Below are 18,836 nucleotides of genomic sequence, written 5' to 3' on the forward strand. Positions count from 1 at the left end.
TTATTATAACCTTTATCATAGTTAAAAGAGATCCATAAAGTAATATTCTTACAATCATGTTTAATGTGACTCTGAAAAATAGTTTAAAATGAGTTGTCAATTCTAGGCATTATTGGCAGAAGAGCCTGAGCTATTGACACTCGGAACTTTCCTGGCTTGTGTTGAGTTGGCTGGTCTCAACAAGGCAACATTGGGGAACTGGCAACAGAACTCAGTATTCCTAAATTTGGTTGGGGGAAAATGGACAAATTGCATGGACAAGGGCAGGATCATGCTTGGCTTTAGCTGGTCACACAGCACAACAATACTCAGGTGATGTATTAGAGGGTAGATATTGCTTGTGGAATCATACCCCAGCAAATAAGCCAATGCCATTATAAGGAAGAAGCAGATGAATCAAACAATAAAAGAGGAATTTGGCAGAAAAGGGGGGAATAATTAACCAATTCAATCCTCCTGTTCTGAAATCTTGAACAACGTTTCTGTGCTTTAGATGTTCCGATTATTACCATGCACTTGCTTTCGGGAAAAAACTCTTCACCCAGGTCCACTCCACTGCCCCATCCCCGCAATCCCATTCAACCTGCACAAAGGCTTTGAAATCTCTTTTCAAATAGCCATTTTGGTCAATTGTCTACCTACATACTAAGGTTACGGAAGTAAGGGTTAGAATAAAATGAAGATTTAGAACTTACAGCATTGAACGGAAAAACAGACTTAACATCAGTTAAATTCATACAAAAATTAGTTGAAGCTACACATTTCTCAGCTATTTAACTAACAAAATTAGTTTTCCAATGGTGTTCAATAAGGAGCTGCAAAACAAAAAAGTCTCCTCTTCTCTCTCACTTCAGATTAATGTTGTTGATATCCAATTACAAAATTATCCTAAAACTCCAATCATTTAATTAAACCTGAGTGAATACAGTATTAAAGCTTCTGTGGTTTCTGAAATCCCTGAAATGTGACCCAATTTCTACAACATTCTGTGAAACCCGAAACTCAGAATGCAAATCTCGTTGTGTAATTTTATCATGGTTCTTCCAATCAGTTTTAGTAACTTTTTGAAATGTTTCTGATAGGTTTACTCTCCTGCAAGTCTTTTTTTGACAGAGTAATGCAGTTTTTAAACAACTGAATTGCCTAATCCAGAGAAATAGTAATGCAAAGCCTTTAGACCCACCTGTGCCCATTTCATTGCCAATGCTGGGCATGACCTCATTTTCCACATCAGCCGAAAAGCCATCCTCCAGTTGACCTTCAATTTTGTTGATTGTCTTTTCAAGAGAGAAATTGGAAAAGTCCTCTGGAACTGCTACGTCATCAGCTGCATGCAATTCAATAGTTTTGTGTTTAGCACTAAAATTTAAAAAAATAAAAATCAAATGTTTTTGTCTCAATTTTCCAATCTCTTGTTCAAAACATGACTTTGTTCTTCTGGAACTAACATAGTTAAAACTGAGGAGGAAGGAGCCATTACTTGTCGGCATGCTGGGAGTGGTTGGCCATAGGGAGCATAAGAACACTAGAAATAAGAGCAGCAGCAGACCTGTTGGGCCCTCAAGCCTGCTCCATCATTCAATAAGATCATAGCTGATCCGACTGATACCGTAACTTCATTTTCCTGCCAGTCCCTTATAACCCTGGACTCCCTTGTTGGTCAAAGATCCATCTAACTCAGCCTTGAGGGGGCAACCGGTAGCACATGAGAAACCTGAAAGTCTGAATCTCCAGTGTCCTGACAGGTTCCCAGTTGTAAGTCAGCCTGATTGACTTGGCTTGCAGTCTGGCCTGGAGCACTCCAGAGGAGGCCGTCGTACCAGATAAATCCGATCCCCAACCCTTCAAGGTCCAATTCCCTATCTTGGGAGGGAGGAAGTTGATCACCTGATGATCGGGGCTGGAAGGATCACCTTCTGCTTCTTCTGGCCCACACAGAAGGCTGTGAAGACACTTGTTTTCTCCCTAAGGCTGTTCTCGCCTTGTTGCTGCTGCAAAATCCAGCCAACCACAAAGTTAAACTACAAAGCAGGTTAAACCTGAGGCTTTCAGTCTCATTAGCACATTTAAAATGCCAACCTGTGCGGGGAGCCTGCTTAGATGCCCGCCCCTTGTCCTGTCTCAGTAAAACCCAGAAGTCAGTGGGTTGCAGCCGTTTTTCCGAAGCACTCGGAGTTTTTCCCATTTAACCCCAACCCTCACACAATGCTACTCATGCGCCCATGTTAAACTTCCCACTCAGACTCTCAGAAATACTGAAAAATCAAGGACAAAAGCAGAGAAGAAATGTTCACCCAGCTATAATGTTAAATATTTTGCAAATATTGCACCCCAGAACATAATGGTTTTATTACTATTATTATGTACATTAAAATAAGGATAAAACATATACAAACCTCACAGTCTAAGAATATAATCTGCAATCCAGTTGTATATAGTGTTTCAGCAGCAAATTGTAATATGTCCGGTTTGAATTTATGGAGTAAAAACAAGTTGAAATCAGAAGTATTTTCACTATTTCAAAAATTTATAATCTCAGTAAAACATTTGGCTTCTCAGACACGTAAATGTGCTTTGACAGATTAACCTAAATGTAATTTGATTTGCCAAATGCCATTCAGGCATCCCAAGTTGAATACACCCTTTTTGCAGGAAAGGCTGACTTTACAAGGAGCCTGTTAAGGGCAGTGGGACAACTACCAACAAAATAACATTTGGCATACAGGGCAGCTATAAATTACTACAAGTGGAACATGCATAACATGCATACAGCAATCCAGAGTTCAGTATAACTACTGTATTGTTACAGTTCACATTAAATTGTCAATCCTGCCTTTGCATAGGTCATGGTATTTAAACTGTAGCCCATGGATCATTAGTTCACAGGTCTTTTCTATTAACCTGGAAAGTCATGGTAGTATCCCTGGTTTTTCGATCTCATGCACCCCTCGGTCCATTCCTTTTCCTGATTGAGTCCAGGTTCTCCTAATAAATACTTAGCAGCCTGAAGAGGATGTTTGCAATGGCACAAAGAAAATTTAAAGAAAAATCTGGGGCGCGATTCTCCGACCCCCTACCGGGTCGGAGAATCGCCGGGGGCTGGCGTGAATCCCGCCCCCCGCCGTGTCCCGAATTCTCCGCCACCAAAGATTCGGCGGGGGCGGGAATCGCGCCGCGCCGGTCGGCGGGCCTACCCCCGGCAATTCTACGGCCCGCGATGGGCCGAAGTCCCACCGCTGTCAACCCTCGCCCGCTGGCGTGGATTAAACATCCTTTTGAACGGTGGGACAAGGCGGCGCGGGCAGGCTCCTGGGGGGGGGGATCTGGCCCCGGGGGATGCCCCCACGGTGGCCTGGCCCGCGATCGGGGCTCACCGGTCCGCGGGCGGGCCTGTGCCGTGGGGGCACTCTTTTTCTTCCGCCTTCGCCATGGTCTTCACTATGGCGGAGGCAGAAGAGACCCCCCTCCACAGCGCATGCGCGGGGATGCCGTGAGCGCCAAAGGCCTTTCCCGCCAGCCGGCGGAGCGGAAACCACTCCAGCGCGGGCCTAGCCCCTCAAGGTGAGGGCTCTCCGCACCTTTGTGGGCGGCCTGACACAGGAGTGGTTCCCGCCACTCCATTACGCTGGAACCCCCCGCCCCGCCGGGTAGGGGAGAATCCCGCCCCAGTTGTCTACATATACATTGAATTGATTTGATTTATTGTCACATGTACCGAAGTACAGTGAAAAATATTTTTCTGCGGCCGAGGGAACGTACACAGTACATACATAGTACACAAAAAGAATAATCACAGAGAACATTGACAAATGGTACATCGACGGTGATCGGTTACAGTGCGGAACAAGGGGCCAAACAAAGCAAATACATGAGCAAGAGCAGCATAGGGCAACGTGAATAGTGTTCTTACAGGGAGCAGATAAGTTCGAGGGGGAGTCGTTGAGGAGTCTTATAGCTGTGGGGAAGAAGCTGTTCCTATGTCTGGATGTGCAGGTCTTCAGACTTCTATACCTACTGCCTGATGGAAGGGTCTGGAAGAAGGCAATGCCTGGGTGGGAGGGGTCTCTGATAATGCTGTCTGCATTCCTGAGGCAGTGGGAGGTGTATACAGAATCAATGTGGGGGTGGCAAGCTTGTGTGATACGTTGGGCTGAGTTCACCACTCTCTACAGTTTCTTGCGTTCTTGGACCAAGCAGTTGCGATACCAGGCTGTGATGCAGCCGGGTAGGATGCTCTCTATTGCACATATGTAGCAGTTTGTGAGAGTCGATGCAGACATGCCAAATTTCTTTAGCTTCCGTAGGAAGTAGAGATGTTGTTGGGCTTTCTTGACTGTTGGATCAACGTGAGTGGACCAGGACAGGTGATGGTGATGGTGACCCCCAGGAACTTAAAGCTATTGATCATCTCCACTTCGGAGCCATTGATGCAGATCGGAGTGTGTGTCGTGCTATGCTTCCTGAAATCGATGACCAGTTCCTTGGTCTTTCCGATATTTGGAGAGAGGTTGTTTTCGGTACGCCATGCAACCAAGTGATTTATCTCCCTCCTGTAGTCTGATTCGTTGTTGTTTGAGATACGGCCCACCACAGTCGTATCATCCGCAAACTTATAGATTGCGTTGGAGTTACATCTTGACACACAGTCATGTGTGTATGGGGCGTATAGTAGAGGACGGAGCATACATCCTTGCAGGGCCCTGGTGTTGAGGACTATTGTGGAGGAGGTGCTGTTGCCTATCCTGACAGATTGCGGTCTGTTGGTGAGGAAGTCGAGGACCCAGCTACACAGGGAGAGGTCAAGTCCAAGATTACAGACTGGTGGTGATGAGGGTGGGGGTTATTAGTCTTGTCGGGATAATGGTGTTGAAGGCGGAGCTGTAGTCGATGATCAGCAGTCTTACATAGGTGTATGGAAGTGAGTCTCACTGAGTTGTGGTCGCCCTCAACACCACCCTCACCACCACTAGCCTGCAGTCTAATCGTGCATCTCGTCTTGTGTCTTGGTGATGGAGGGATCCATGTGGTGTCTCCAGCCAGTTGCAGAGATGGAGTCGCCCCACCCTCCCCATGAGAAGAACCAGAGCGGGCCTCCAAGACTGTCAGCACCATGCGCAGGGAAGCCTCAGAGGATAGCTCCGCTCGCACCCCGTCCGTGGAATAGTCCGGCGGCCATCGGACACCCCGTGGGAGGAGGTGGTGATGGAGCCCATGCCGGTGACTCCCGCAGAGAAGGTGCAGGAACACCGCAGCACCTCAGATTCTCCCCGTCCCTGGTAAGCGTGGTCACCCCAGAAGATGGCCGTCAACGCAGACCCAGGTCGCAAGGCGGGAATAACAGCAGGCCGCCTCCACTCCTAATGTACCATCTAGGGATCCACCTGAACGTGGCGTTAGGGCCCGTGAGATCAGGAAGTTAGACACCAGTTAAGTTGGCACGGGTGCAGGGCAGTTTAGTGATAGGGCCTCTGGCACATATATGTGCACATTGAACACCTGTTAACATGGTTACAACCTGCCTCGATGCTCTGTCAGATGAGTGTGATGGGTGGGCTGGGCTGGGCTGGCCAGGGTGGACGCGGGGGGGTTATGGGCGGATGTTGTGGATGGCCTGGGCTCCTCCCCCCGTCACCCCGGAGATGCAATGGGACCATGTGATGGAAAGGCCAGCTCACATACAGGGATCACCCAGGCGGATGGTGGAAATTGCTTCCATGGGCAGGAGTCAGACTTTGTCATACGATGCGGAGCACCAGGGCTCATTGCAGAGCGGATGGTCATCATCCTCCAGCCCATGGGCCAGATCTGCTGTTACTGCCAACCCAGGGCCCGCACCCCATAGTGCGGCAGGTATGTATCACGGAGGGGGGTTGCAGGTGGGGGAAGGGGGTGGGATATGGTATCCGTGCCCCTGGTCAGTCCCCGGCACCCCTAGTCAGTGAACATGAAGGCGATTAGAGTATCCCATGTGCGTTGGCTCTCGTACACACCTGTGCGGCCTCCCGTGCCTGCTTGGGCCCCAAGTCCTGCCCAGCGTCGCTCTCCCCGCATCCTCCTCATCGGAGGTGGCCTGGCCTTCATCCTCCTCCTCCAGCACATCGCCCCTCTGCTACGCGATGTTGTGGATGCAGCAGGCCACCACAATGTGGGTGACCCTCTCAATGTCATACTGGAGGGTTCCTCCAGAGCGGTCCAGGCACCTGAACTGCATCTTCAAGATGCCGAAGCACCGCTTGATCACACCCCTGGTTGCAGCATGTGTGTCGTTGTAGCCGGCCTCCGAATAGATGTCATCAGCCACTCGGGGGGGTTCCACTTTCAGTTTGTGTACAGCGGCCTGTTGTCTCCAGGTGCTCGTAAGGCGAAATGCATCCCGGCGATCACACCCTGGACCCAGGGCATCCCGTTGATGGCGGTGAACCCCACCTGCCCGGGCATCCTGGTGGGCTCGGTCCACATTGAAGTGGATGTAGTGTGGCAACTGGGCATATAGGGCCTTCGTGACGATGCTGATGCACCTGTGCACCGAGCTCTGAGAGATCCCGGACAGGTCCCCACTCAGCGTCTGGGAGGACCCTGTGGAGTAGAGGTTCAGGGTGACCTTCACCTTGATGCAGACCTGGAGCAGGTATCCTCCCCCATGGTGCCAGATGCAACATGATCTGGCAGGTATGTCGCCCTGTTCCCCTGCTCAGCATCTTCGGGGTCAATACCGGTCCGGCTGGTCCTCGAGTAACAGGTGCTTCCGGTACACAAGGCCTCATGTGCCGCCTCCTTGGCACCTCCTCGGCCTGTTGGACAGCCGGTTCTCCAACCTGGGTGGCTGCCTCCTGTTCCTCCGGGGCAGGCTCCAAGCCTGCACGCTCTGCTGCTGCAGCTTCCTCATCCTCGAGCTACGCCCGCTCGTACAGCCGCATGGCATCCCCCAGGGCTGCGACGACTAGGAGGAAGGCCACCATTGCTCGTTGTATTCCAATATCCATTATCTGCAGGGGCTACTATGGGAATTGCCCTGGGTTGCGCGGTATGGCAGAGGGTGGGGTTAGGGGGGGCCGGGGCACCCATACAGCCGGTGTCACTCTGCAGAATCAAGGCCAAGGTGGGCGGACTGTGGGGTGCGCTGCAAGATGGCTGCCTTACAGGCCGCGGCAAAGATGGTCCGTGCCTGGACACCACCCAAGTCCCGTTCCCCTGGCCCTGTCAGCCTCGCCAGTGTCTGGCACAGTCGCGCCTCTCCATGTCCTACCCCTCTCTCCCTCATCAGCCACAACGCCAGTTTCACGATTTTTAAAGGCATAAGTGGACGGCACCATCGCGGTCATTAGAGGCGGGGAATCGCGGGTGTCCCAGAGTATACTGGATCAGGCCCGTTAATGATATGCAAACAACATTTACTGTACAGGCGTCGGAGAGTTGCGATTTGCCGTGAAATTGGCGGCCACTGCAATATCATCGTCGAAAACGATTCTCCGCCCAATCGCATTTCCCGATTTTGCCGTCGACCGCCGGAGAATCCCGCCCCATGTGTTTGAATTTAGCAGGATTTTTTTTTTAATAAACATTTTATTGAGGTATTTTTGGTATAGTAACAACAACAAAATAAACAATATACATGAAACCATAAACACAGTGCAAAAGCCATTTACCTCTCGTACAAGTCCCACCCTTATTAGAACATAGAACATTACAGCGCAGTACAGGCCCTTCGGCCCTCGATGTTGCGCAGACCTGGGAAACCACTCTAAAGACCATCTACACTATTCCCTTATCGTCCCGATGTCTATCCAATGACCATTTGAATACCCTTAGTGTTGGCGAGTCCACTACTGTTGCAGGCAGGGCATTCCACACCCTTACTACTCTCTGAGTAAAGAACCTACCTCTGACATCTGTCTTATATCTATCACCCCTCAATTTAAAGCTATGTCCCCTCGTGCTAGACATCACCATCCGAGGAAAAAGGCTCTCACTGTCCACCCTATCCAATCCTCTGATCATCTTCTTTGCCTCAATTAAGTCACCTCTTAATCTTCTTCTCTCTAACGAAAACAGCCTCAAGTCCCTCAGCCTTTCCTCATAAGATCTTCCCTCCATACCAGGCAACATTCTGGTAAATCTCCTCTGCACCCTTTCCAATGCTTCCACATCCTTCCTATAATGCGGCGACCAGAATTGCACGCAATACTCCAAATGCGGCCGCACCACAGTTTTGTACAGCTGCAACACGACCTCATGGCTCCGAAACTCAATTCCTCTACCAATAAAAGCTAACACACCGTACGCCTTAACAACCCTCTCAACCTGAGTGGCAACTTTCAGGGATCTATGTACATGGAAACCGAGATCTCTCTGCTCATCCACGCTGCCAAGAATCTTACCATTAGCCCAGTACTCTGTCTTCCTGTTATTCCTTCCAAAATGAATCACCTCACACTTTTCTGCATTAAACTCCATTTGCCACCTCTCAGCCCAGCACTGCAGCTTATCTATGTCCCTCTGTAACTTGTAACATCCTTCCGCACTGTCCACAACTCCACCGACTTTAGTGTCATCTGCAAATTTACTCACCCATCCTTCTACACCCTCCTCCAGGTCATTTATAAAAATGACAAACAGCAGTGACCCCAAAACAGATCCTTGTGGTACACCACTAGTAACTGGACTCCAGTTTGAACACTTCCCATCAACCACCACCCTTCTTCCAGCTAGCCAATTTCTGATCCAAACGGCTAAATCTCCCTGAATCACATGCTTCCGTATTTTCTGCAGTAGCCTACCGTGGGGAACCTTATCAAACGCTTTACTGAAATCCATATATACCACATCAATTGCTTTACCCTCATCCACCTGTTTGGTCACGTTCTCAAAGAACTTAATAAGGTTTGTGAGGCACAACCTACCCTTCACAAAACCGTGTTGACTATGTCTAATCAAATTATTCCTTTCCAGATGATTATACACCCTATCTCTTATAAACCTTTCCAAGATTTTGCCCACAACAGAAGTAAGGCTCACTGGTCTATAGTTACCGGGGTTGTCTCTATTCCCCTTCTTGAACAAGGGGACAACATTTGCAATCCTCCAGTCTTCTGGCACTATTCCTGTTGACAAAGATGACTTAATGATCAAAGCCAAAGGCTCAGCAATCTCCTCCCTAGCTTCCCAGAGAATACTAGGATAAATCCCATCCGGCCCAGGGGACTTATCTATTTTCACCCTTTCCAGAATTGTTAACACCTCCTCCTTATGAACCTCAAGCCCTTCTAGTCTAGTAGCCTGAATCTCAGTATTCTCCTCGGCAACATTGTCTTTTTCCTGTGTGAATACTGACGAAAAGTATTCATTTAGCACCTCTCCTATCTCCTCGGACTCCAAGCACAACTTCCCACTACTGTCCTTGACTGGCCCTACTCTTACCCTAGTCATTCTTTTATTCCTGACAATCTATAGAAAGCTTTAGGGTTATCCTTGATCCTACCTGCCAAAGAATTCTCATGTCCCCTCCTGGCTCTTCTTAGCTCTCTCTTTAGGTCCTTCCTAGCTAACTTATAACTCCCGAGTGCCCTTACTGAACCTTCATGTCTCATCTTTACATAAGCCTCCCTCTTCCTCTTGACAAGTGTTCCGACTGCCTTAGTAAACCACGGTTCCCTTGCTCGACCACTTCCTCCCTGCCTGACAGGTACATACTTATCAAGGACACGCAGTAGCTGTTCCTTGAACAAGCTCCACATTTCCATTGTGCCCATCCCCTGCAGTTTTCCTCTCCATCTGATGCATCCTAAGTCTTGCCTCATCGCATCATAATTGCCTTTCCCCCAGATATAACTCTTGCCCTGCGGTATATACCTGTCCCTTTCCATCATGACCCCCTACTCTAATCTAAACTACTCTCTCTCTCTCTCTCCCCCCACTCCCTTGTCTGCTGACGATTATTTCCCGCGAAGAAGTCGACGAGCGATTGCCACCTCCGGGTGAACCCTAACAGTGACCCTCTCAAGACGAACTTGATTTTCTCCAAGCAGAGAAAGCTAGCCATGTCCGATAGCCAGGTCATAATTCAAGAACAAATCCAAAATTACTGTATAATTGGAATGCTCAGGAAGGCTTAGAAATGAATGAATATCACATTTAAATTCGGCCTTTACCCTGATAATATATTTCTAACTTAACCTATTGTGCTTGCTTAAATGCAAAACATTTAAAGTATTAACCTCTGAGCCCAGCGCATAATGTACCAGTATACTCCATCACAGAGTGGCATAATGTAGATTTATACTAACAATTTCATCCTTGGTGGATTCCTGGTCTCAGTCAGGTTATCAGCAGAGAAAAAGGTAAAGTCAGACAGGAAATGGGTCTGTACTGCTTTTGCATATTTCTTAGTGAATGGTTATATATGCAATTGATTAAGTGGTTTCAGCAAAAGTATGTTCTTGGTATGGGTGGGGCAGGTGTTTCATTCGGGGCTAGACGCAAAAAACAGGGGGGTGGCTATATTAGTGGGGAAGCGGGTAATGTTTGAGGCAAAGACCATAGTGGCGGATAGTGGGGGCAGATACGTGATGGTGAGTGGCAGATTGCAAGGGGAGGCGGTGGTTTTAGTGAACGTACATGCCCCGAACTGGGATGATGCCAATTTTATGAGGCGTATGTTGGGACGCATCCCGGACCTAGAGGCGGGAAAGTTGGTAATGGGTGGAGATTTTAATACGGTGCTGGACCCAGGGCTGGACAGATCGAGGTCCAGGACCGGAAGGAGGCCGGCTGCAGCTAGGGTGCTCAAGGACTTTATGGAGCAGATGGGAGGAGTAGACCCCTGGAGATTTAGTAGACCTAGGAGTAAGGAGTTTTCGTTTTTCTCCTATGTCCACAAAGTTTATTCACGGTTAGACATTTTTGTTTTGGGAAGGGCACTGATCCCGAAGTTGACGGGGACGGAGTACACGGCTGTAGCTATTTCGGACCACGCTCCACATTGAGTGGACCTGGAGATGGGGGAGGAAAAAGAACAGCACTGACCCTGGAGAATGGACATGATTGGATTGGAGAATGGGATTATTGGCAGATGAGGGGGTGTGTTAAGGGTGAGGGGGTGTATTGAAAGGTACTTGGAACTCAATGACAATGGGGAGGTTCAGGTGGGAGTGGTCTGGGAGGCGTTGAAGGCTGTGGTTAAAGGGGAGCTGATGTCTATCAGGGCACATAAAGGAAAGCAGGAGGGTAGGGAAAGGGAGCAGTTGTTGAAAGAACTTTTGAGGGTGGACAGACAATATGCGGAGGCACCGGAGGAGGGACTGTACAGGGAAAGGCAAAGGCTACATGTAGAATTTGACTTGTTGACTACGGGTAATGCAGAGGCACAATGGAGGAAGGCACAGGGTGTACAGTACGAATATGGGGAGAAGTAGAGCAGGTTGCTGGCCCACCAACTGAGGAAAAGGGGAGCAGCGAGGGAGATAGGGGGGTGAGAGATGAGGAGGGAGAGATGGAGCGGGGAGCGGAGAGAGTGAATGGAGTGTTCAAGGCATTTTATGAAATATTATATGAAGCTCAGCCCCCGGAAGGGAAGGAGAGAATGATGGGCTTTCTGGATCAGCTGGAATTTCCTAAGGTGGAGGAGCAGGAGAGGGTGGGACTGGGAGCACAGATTGAGACGGAGGAAGTAGTGAAAGGGATTGGAAGCATGCAGGCGGGGAAGGCCCCGGGACCAGACGGATTCCCAGTGGAATTCAATAGGAAATATATGGACTTGCTGGCCCCGCTACTGATGAGAACCTTTAATGAGGCTAGGGAAAGGGGGCAGCTGCCCCCGACTATGTCAGAGGCAGCTGTCCCCGACTATGTCAGAGGCAACGATATCACTCCTCCTAAAGAAGGAAAAAGACCCACTGCAATGCGGGTCCTATAGGCCCATTTCCCTCCTGAATGTGGATGCTAAGATTCTGGCTGAGGTAATGGCAACGAGGATAGAGGATTGTGTCCCGGGGGTGGTTCATGAGGACCAAACTGGGTTTGGAAAGGGGAGACAGCTGAACACAAATATACGGAGGCTGCTAGGGGTAATGATGATGCCCCCACCAGAGGGGGAAGCGGAGATAGTGGTGGCGATGGATGCCGAGAAAGCATTTGATAGAGTGGAGGGGGATTATTTGTGGGAGGTGCTGAGGAGATTTGGCTTTGGAGATGGGTATATCAGATGGGTACAGTTGCTGTATAGGGCCCCGATCGGCTCCATAGAGGGACGAGGCAGGGATGTCCTCTGTCCCCGTTATTGTTTGCACTGGCGATTGAGCCCCTGGCCATAGCATTGAGGGGTTCCAGGAAGTGGAGGGGAGTACTCAGGGGAGGAGAAGAACACCGGGTATCTCTGTATGCGGATGATTTGTTGTTGTATGTGGCGGACCCGGAGGAGGGAATACCAGAGATAATGCGGATACTTGGGGAGTTTGGGGATTTTTCAGGGTATAAATTGAACATGGGGAAAAGTGAGTTGTTTGTGGTGCATCCAGGGGAGCAGAGCAGGGAAACAGAGGATTTACCGTTGAGGAAGGTAACAAGGGACTTCCGGTGCTTGGGGATCCAGATAGCCAAGAATTGGGGTACATTACACAGGCTTAATTTAACGCGGTTGGTGGAACAGATGGAGGAGGACTTTAAGAGATGGGACATGGTGTCCCTGTCACTGGCAGGTAGGGTGCAGGCGGTTAAAATGGTGGTCCTCCCGAGATTCCTTTTTGTGTTTCAGTGCCTCCCCGGTGGTGGTCACGAAGGCTTTTTTCAAGAGAATCGAGAAGAGTATTATGAGTTTTGTGTGGGCCGGGAAGACCCCGAGAGTGAGGAGGGGATTTTTGCAGCGTAGTAGGGACAGGGGGGGTTGGCACTACCGAGCCTAAACGACTATTACTGGGCCGCCAATGTTTCAATGGTGTGTAAGTGGATGGGAGAAGGGGAGGGAGCGGCGTGGAAGAGATCGGAGAGGGCGTCCTGCAGGGGGACTAGCCTACAAGCAATGGTGACGGCACCGTTGCCGTTCTCACCGAAGAAATACACCACAAGCCCGGTGGTGGTGGCTGCATTGAAAATTTGGGGGCAGTGGAGACGGCATAGGGGAAAGACGGGAGCCTCGGTGCGGTCCCCGATAAGAAATAACCATAGGTTTGTTCCGGGGAGAATGGATGGGGGATTTGGAGCATGGCAAAGAGCCGAGGTAGTACAATTGAGAGATCTGTTCGTAGATGGGACGTTTGCGAGACTGGGTGCGCTGACGGAAAAATATGGGTTGCCCCAAGGGAATGCATTTCGGTATATGCAACTGAGGGCTTTCGCGAGGCAACAGGTGAGGGAATTCCCGCAGCTCCCGACGCAGGAGGTGCAGGATAGAGTGATCTCAGAGACATGGGTGGGGGATGTTAAGGTGTCGGACATATATAGGGAAATGAGGGACGAGGGGGAGATCATGGTAGATGAGCTGAAAGGGAAATGGGAAGAAGAGCTGGGGGAGGAGATTGAGGAGGGGCTGTGGGCTGACGCCCTACATAGGGTAAACTCATCGTCCTCGTGTGCCAGGCTAAGCCTGATACAATTCAAGGTTCTACACAGGGCGCATATGACTGGAGCACGGCTCAGTAGATTTTTTTGGTTAGAGGATAGGTGTGGGAGATGCTCGAGAAGCCCAACGAATCACACCTACATGTTCTGGTCATGCCCGGCACTACAGGGGTTCTGGGTGGGGGTGGCAAAGGTGCTTTTGAAGGTGGTGGGGGTCCGGGTCGAACCAAGCTGGGGGTTGGCTATATTCGGGGTTGCAGAAGAGCCGGGAGTACAGGAGGCGAGAGAGACTGATGTTTTGGCCTTTGCGTCCCTCGTAGCCCGGTGCAGGATATTGTTAATGTGGAAGGAAGCCAAACCCCCGGGTGTGGAGACCTGGATAAACGACATGGCAGGGTTTATAAAGTTAGAACGGATCAAGTTCGTATTAAGAGGTTCGGCTCAAGGGTTCACCAGGCGGTGGCAACCGTTCGTCGACTACCTCACAGAAAGATAGAGGGAATGGAAAAGAAGACAGCAGCAGCAACCCGGGGGGGGGGGGGGGGGGGGGGGGGGGTGGGGGGGGGGGGGGGGGAGAGAACCGGATGTCATTGTATATGTATAGACACTTGTTATTGGATTGTATCTTTGGAGAGTAACTATTTTTGACAAGGCAGTTGCCACTTAGTTTTGTTTTGTTTTTGTTTATATAATATTTATTTATTTGTTTAAAATTGGCCACGGTTATTTACATTGCTTTGTTGTTGGTCAAAAGAAAAACTATGTACTGTTATGTTTGGCCACAAAATTTTGAATAAAATATATTTTTTAAAAAAGTATGTTCTTGGTTTGCCCATATATAGATGGGCCTAAAGAAGGGGGAAAATAAATAACACAAAAGCAAAGGGTCATTGTAGGGAAAACACAATTTGGAAATTACATACTAGTTAAGATTAGCCACTGCCAGACAATATTACTGGCATGATAATCTATATCAATATAACAATCTGTATTATGTGTCAAAATAATTTTAAAAATAAGGGAGGGTCAGCAAAATACACTGATTTTCCACTCCCCGCCGCTAAGATCAGGAATGCCGATCAAACAGATAGTCTCATTTCGGCCTAAAAACAGGATCGGCCAGTGGTAGCACTGCAGTCTCATGGCACTGAGGTCCCAGGTTCGATCCCGGCTCTGGGTCAACTGTACGTGTGGAGTTTGCACATTCTCCCAGTATTTGCGTGGGTTTTGCCCCCACAACCCAAAGATGTGCAGGGTAGGTGGATTGGCCACACTAAATTGCCCCTTGATTGGAAAAATAAATTGGGCACTCTAAATTTATATATTTTTTAAAACGGGATCGGCGCTGGACGGCAGACACATCCCCAGTCTCTAGTCTTGCCGGCCATAGCGGGCTTCCCACCCCGGCGAGAACATGCAAACAGCTGATATGCATTCATTAAAATGTGATTAATGGGGCAGCAGGGTGGCGCAGTGGGTTAGCACTGCGGCCTCACGGCGCTGAGGTCCCAGGTTCGATCCCGGCTCTGGGTCACTGTCCGTGTGGAGTTTGCATGTTCTCCCCGTGTTTGCGTGGGTTTCGCCCCCACAACCCCAAAAATGTGCAAGCTAGATGGATTGGCCACGCTACATTTCCCCTTAATTGGAAAAAAAAATGAATTGGGTACTCTAAATTTTTTTTAAAAATGCGATTAATGGGCTGGGAGCCCGAATCTCCACAACAGTTATCTCTCTCCTCCCCCCCCCCCCCCCCCCCCCCACCGCTTCGCTCCGACCCCCCAGGTTTTGGTCCAAGTATTGACAAGCGCTGTTCTGGCACAATGGACCCCAAGGGGGGGAATCAAGGGGGTTAGCCCATTGCTCCTATGCCCCTCTGTTGCTACAAAGCTACCGGGGGAGGGTCTCCCAAGAGTCATGGGGTTGGGTGGGCTCTGACTGTGGGTAAGGGGTTAACCCCAGGACGTGACCCTGAGACCCACCCCTGGGATAGGAGTCTCATGTCTGGACAGCTCTTCCAGCGCTGGGCAATCTGGAGATCACTCTTGGCTTGGTGATCTCAGGTAGTCTTCTATTCAAAATCATTATCCTTGTCTGATCTGATTAAACTCTTCTCACTCTGAACTGCTCTGCCGACAGATGATGAGCAGATCATACAGTTCATTGAAGATTCCAAGCATTGAAGGCTACCCTTTCCTCACATATGCTCCCTCAGCCTTATGCATTTTAAACTGCTGCTTTTTGAAGTGTCAGAGCTTTCCTAGAAAGCCCACAACACTTGAAAAGCCTTGAAATCCCCCGAGATCATTTGAAATGTCTACCAGCAGTACCTTTAACTCGCATTTGATTGACAGCTTAATGGTTTAAACAGCTGCCAGAAGGTTTGTTTATTTATCTTTCCCTTCACTGTGGAATGCATCTGAAGTGCCCTCCATTGATCTTCCCTTGCTCGATCACTTCTCCCTGCCTGACAGGTACATACTTATCAAGGACAACGCAGTAGCTGTTCCTTGAACAAGCTCCACATTTCCATTGTGCCCATCCCCTGCAGTTTTCCTCTCCATCTGATGCATCCTAAGTCTTGCCTCATTGCATCATAATTGCCTTTCCCCCAGATATAACCTCTGCCCTGCGGTATATACCTATCCCTTTCCATCATGACCCCCTACTCTAATCTAAACGACTCCCCCCTCCCCTGTCTGCTGACGATTATTTCCCGCGAAGAAGTCGACGAATGATTGCCACCTCCGGGTGAACCCGAACAGTGACCCTCTCAAGACGAACTTGAATTTTCTCCAAACAGGAAAGCTAGCCATGTCCGATAGCCAGGTCTCCGACTTCGGGGGCTTTGAGTCCCTCCATGCTAATAGTATCCATCTCCGGGCTACCAGGGAAGCAAAGGCCAGAACGTCTGCCTCTTTCTCCTCCTGGATTCCGGGTCTTCTGACACCCCGAAAATCGTCACCTCTGGACTCGCCACCCTTGTTTTTAACACCGTGGGACAGGACGTCCGCAAACTCCTGCCAAAATCCCCTAAGCTTTGGACATGTCCAAAAACATGTGGACACGGTTCGCCGGTCCTCCCGCACATTTTGCACACTTGTCTTACACCCCAAAGAATCTACTCATCCGGGCCATTGTCATGTGAGCCCGGTGAACAACCTTAAATAGTATCAGGCTGAGCCAGGCACATGTTGCGGACGTGTTGACTCGACTCAACGCGTCTGCCCATAGACCATCCTCTATCTCACCTCCCAGCTCCTCCTCCCACTTGCGTTTCAGCTCCTCGGTCTGCGTCTCGTCCGACCCCATAAGCTCCTTATAATGTCCGAGACGCTCCCTCTCCTACCCACCCTCTGGAAACTACCCTGTCCTGAATCCCCCTTAGCAATACGAGCGGGAAGGTTGACTCCTGTTTACGAAGGAAGTCCCGCACCTGAAGATACCTGAATTTGTTTCCCCTCACCAACCCAAACTTTTCCTCCAAGCCTCATACTCGGAAAGCTCCCTTCTATGAACATATCCCCATCCTCTCAATCGCCGCTCTCCGCCATAACGGAACCCCCTGTCCATACTCCCCGGGGCAAACCGGTGATTATCACAGATTGAGCCCAGACCGATGCTACCACTGCTCCACATGCCGCCTCCACTGGCTCCAAACTCTCAGGGCCGCCACCAACCACTAGACTGGTGGAGTACTGTGATGGCGGGAATGCAGAGGCGCAGTTACCAACCCCCCAAACTGGTGCCCTTACATGAAGCCGCCTCCATACGCACACATGCCGGCCCCTCCCCCACCACCCATTTCCTGATCATGGCTATATTAGCCGCCCAGTAATAGTTGTTAAATTTGGCAGCGCCAGCCCGCCCTCTCCCCGACTCCGCTCAAACATTACCTTCCGTACTCGCGGGGTCTTGCCCGCCCAGACGAAGCCCGTGATCACTCTGTTGACCCGCTTAAAAAGGAACCGCGGAATAAAGATGGGGAGACACTGAAGACAAATAGGATTCTCGGGAGGACCGTCATCTTCACCATTTGCACCTTCCCAGCCAGAGACAACAGAAGCGCGTCCCATCTCCGAAAACGTCCTTCATTTGGTCCACCAGCCGGGCCAGATTCAATTTATGCATCCAATCCCATTCCCGCGCCACCTGGATGCCTAGGTACCTAAAGCTTCCCTCTATTAACCTAAACGCATCTCTCCCAGTCGCTCTCCTATCCCCTCGCCTGGACCACAAACATCTCACTCTTTCCCATATTAAGCTTATACCCCGAAAACCGGCCAAATTCCCCTAGAATCCTCATGATTTCTTCCATCCCCTCTATTTGGGTCCGAAACGTACAGAAGCAGGTCATCCGCAGAGAGCGAAACCCTGTGCTCCACCCCCTCTGGACCAGTCCTCTCCAGCCCCTCGAGGCTCTCAGAGCAATTGCCAACGGCTCTATAGCCAGCGCAAACAACAGTAGGAGAGGGGGCATCCCTGTCTCGTCCCCTGGTGCAGTCCTAAAATAGTCCGATGTTGTCCTATTCGTCGTATACTTGCACAGGAGCTTGATACAGTAACCTGACCCAGTCAATAAAGCCCCGCCCGAATCCGAACCGTCCCAGTATCTCCCACAGATAGACCCATTCTACCCGATCAAAAGCCTTTTCTGCATCCATTGCGATCACTACCTCCACCTCCCTACCTTCCGGGGGCATCATGATCACATTTAACAGCCTTCTTACATTGGCCACCAACTGCCTGTCCTTAAGAAACCCTGTCTGGTCCTCCCCAATAACGTCCGGAACTCAATCCTCGATCCTGGAGGACAAGATTTTGGCCAGCAACTTGGCATCTGCATTCAACAGGGAGATCGGCCTGTAGGACCCACACAGCTCCGGGTTCTTGTCCTGCTTAAGAATCAGCAAAATCGTTGCTGTGACATCGTCGGGGGCAACACCCTTCTTTCCCTTGCCTCATTGAACATCCTCAACAACACCGGCCCCAATATCCCCGAGAACGTTTTATAAAACTCCACTGGGTACCCGTCCGGACCCTGGGAGTTACCCGCCTGCTGGCCTTCAAGCCCTCCACTATCTCTTCCAGCCCGATTGGGGCCCCAGCCTTTCTACCCGCTCCACGTCCACCTTTGGGAAATTCAGCCCCTCCAAGAAGTGCCTCATCCCCTCCGACCCCGTAGGGGGTTCCGACCTGTACAGCCTGCTGTAGAAATCCTAAATGCCTTATTCACCCCGACTGAATCACCAACCAGGTTCCCATCTCCGTCCTTACTTTCCCTATCT

At 50.0% G+C, this 18,836-nt stretch overlaps 1 protein-coding gene across 4 annotated transcripts in view; it reads right to left on the bottom strand.

Annotated features, from left to right (window-relative positions):
- Positions 1-18,836, bottom strand: part of tex9 (testis expressed 9) — a 138,487-nt gene that overhangs the window by 67,934 nt on the left and 51,717 nt on the right. For all 4 annotated transcript variants that reach the window (XM_072470746.1, XM_072470745.1, XM_072470747.1 and 1 more), the window contains one exon: positions 1,184-1,359. In XM_072470746.1, the coding sequence (XP_072326847.1) occupies positions 1,184-1,359 (176 nt within the window). The remainder of the gene's footprint in view (positions 1-1,183; positions 1,360-18,836) is intronic.

The sequence above is a fragment of the Scyliorhinus torazame genome, chromosome 12 (assembly GCF_047496885.1).
Source record: "Scyliorhinus torazame isolate Kashiwa2021f chromosome 12, sScyTor2.1, whole genome shotgun sequence".
Classification (NCBI taxonomy): Eukaryota; Metazoa; Chordata; class Chondrichthyes; order Carcharhiniformes; family Scyliorhinidae; genus Scyliorhinus; species Scyliorhinus torazame.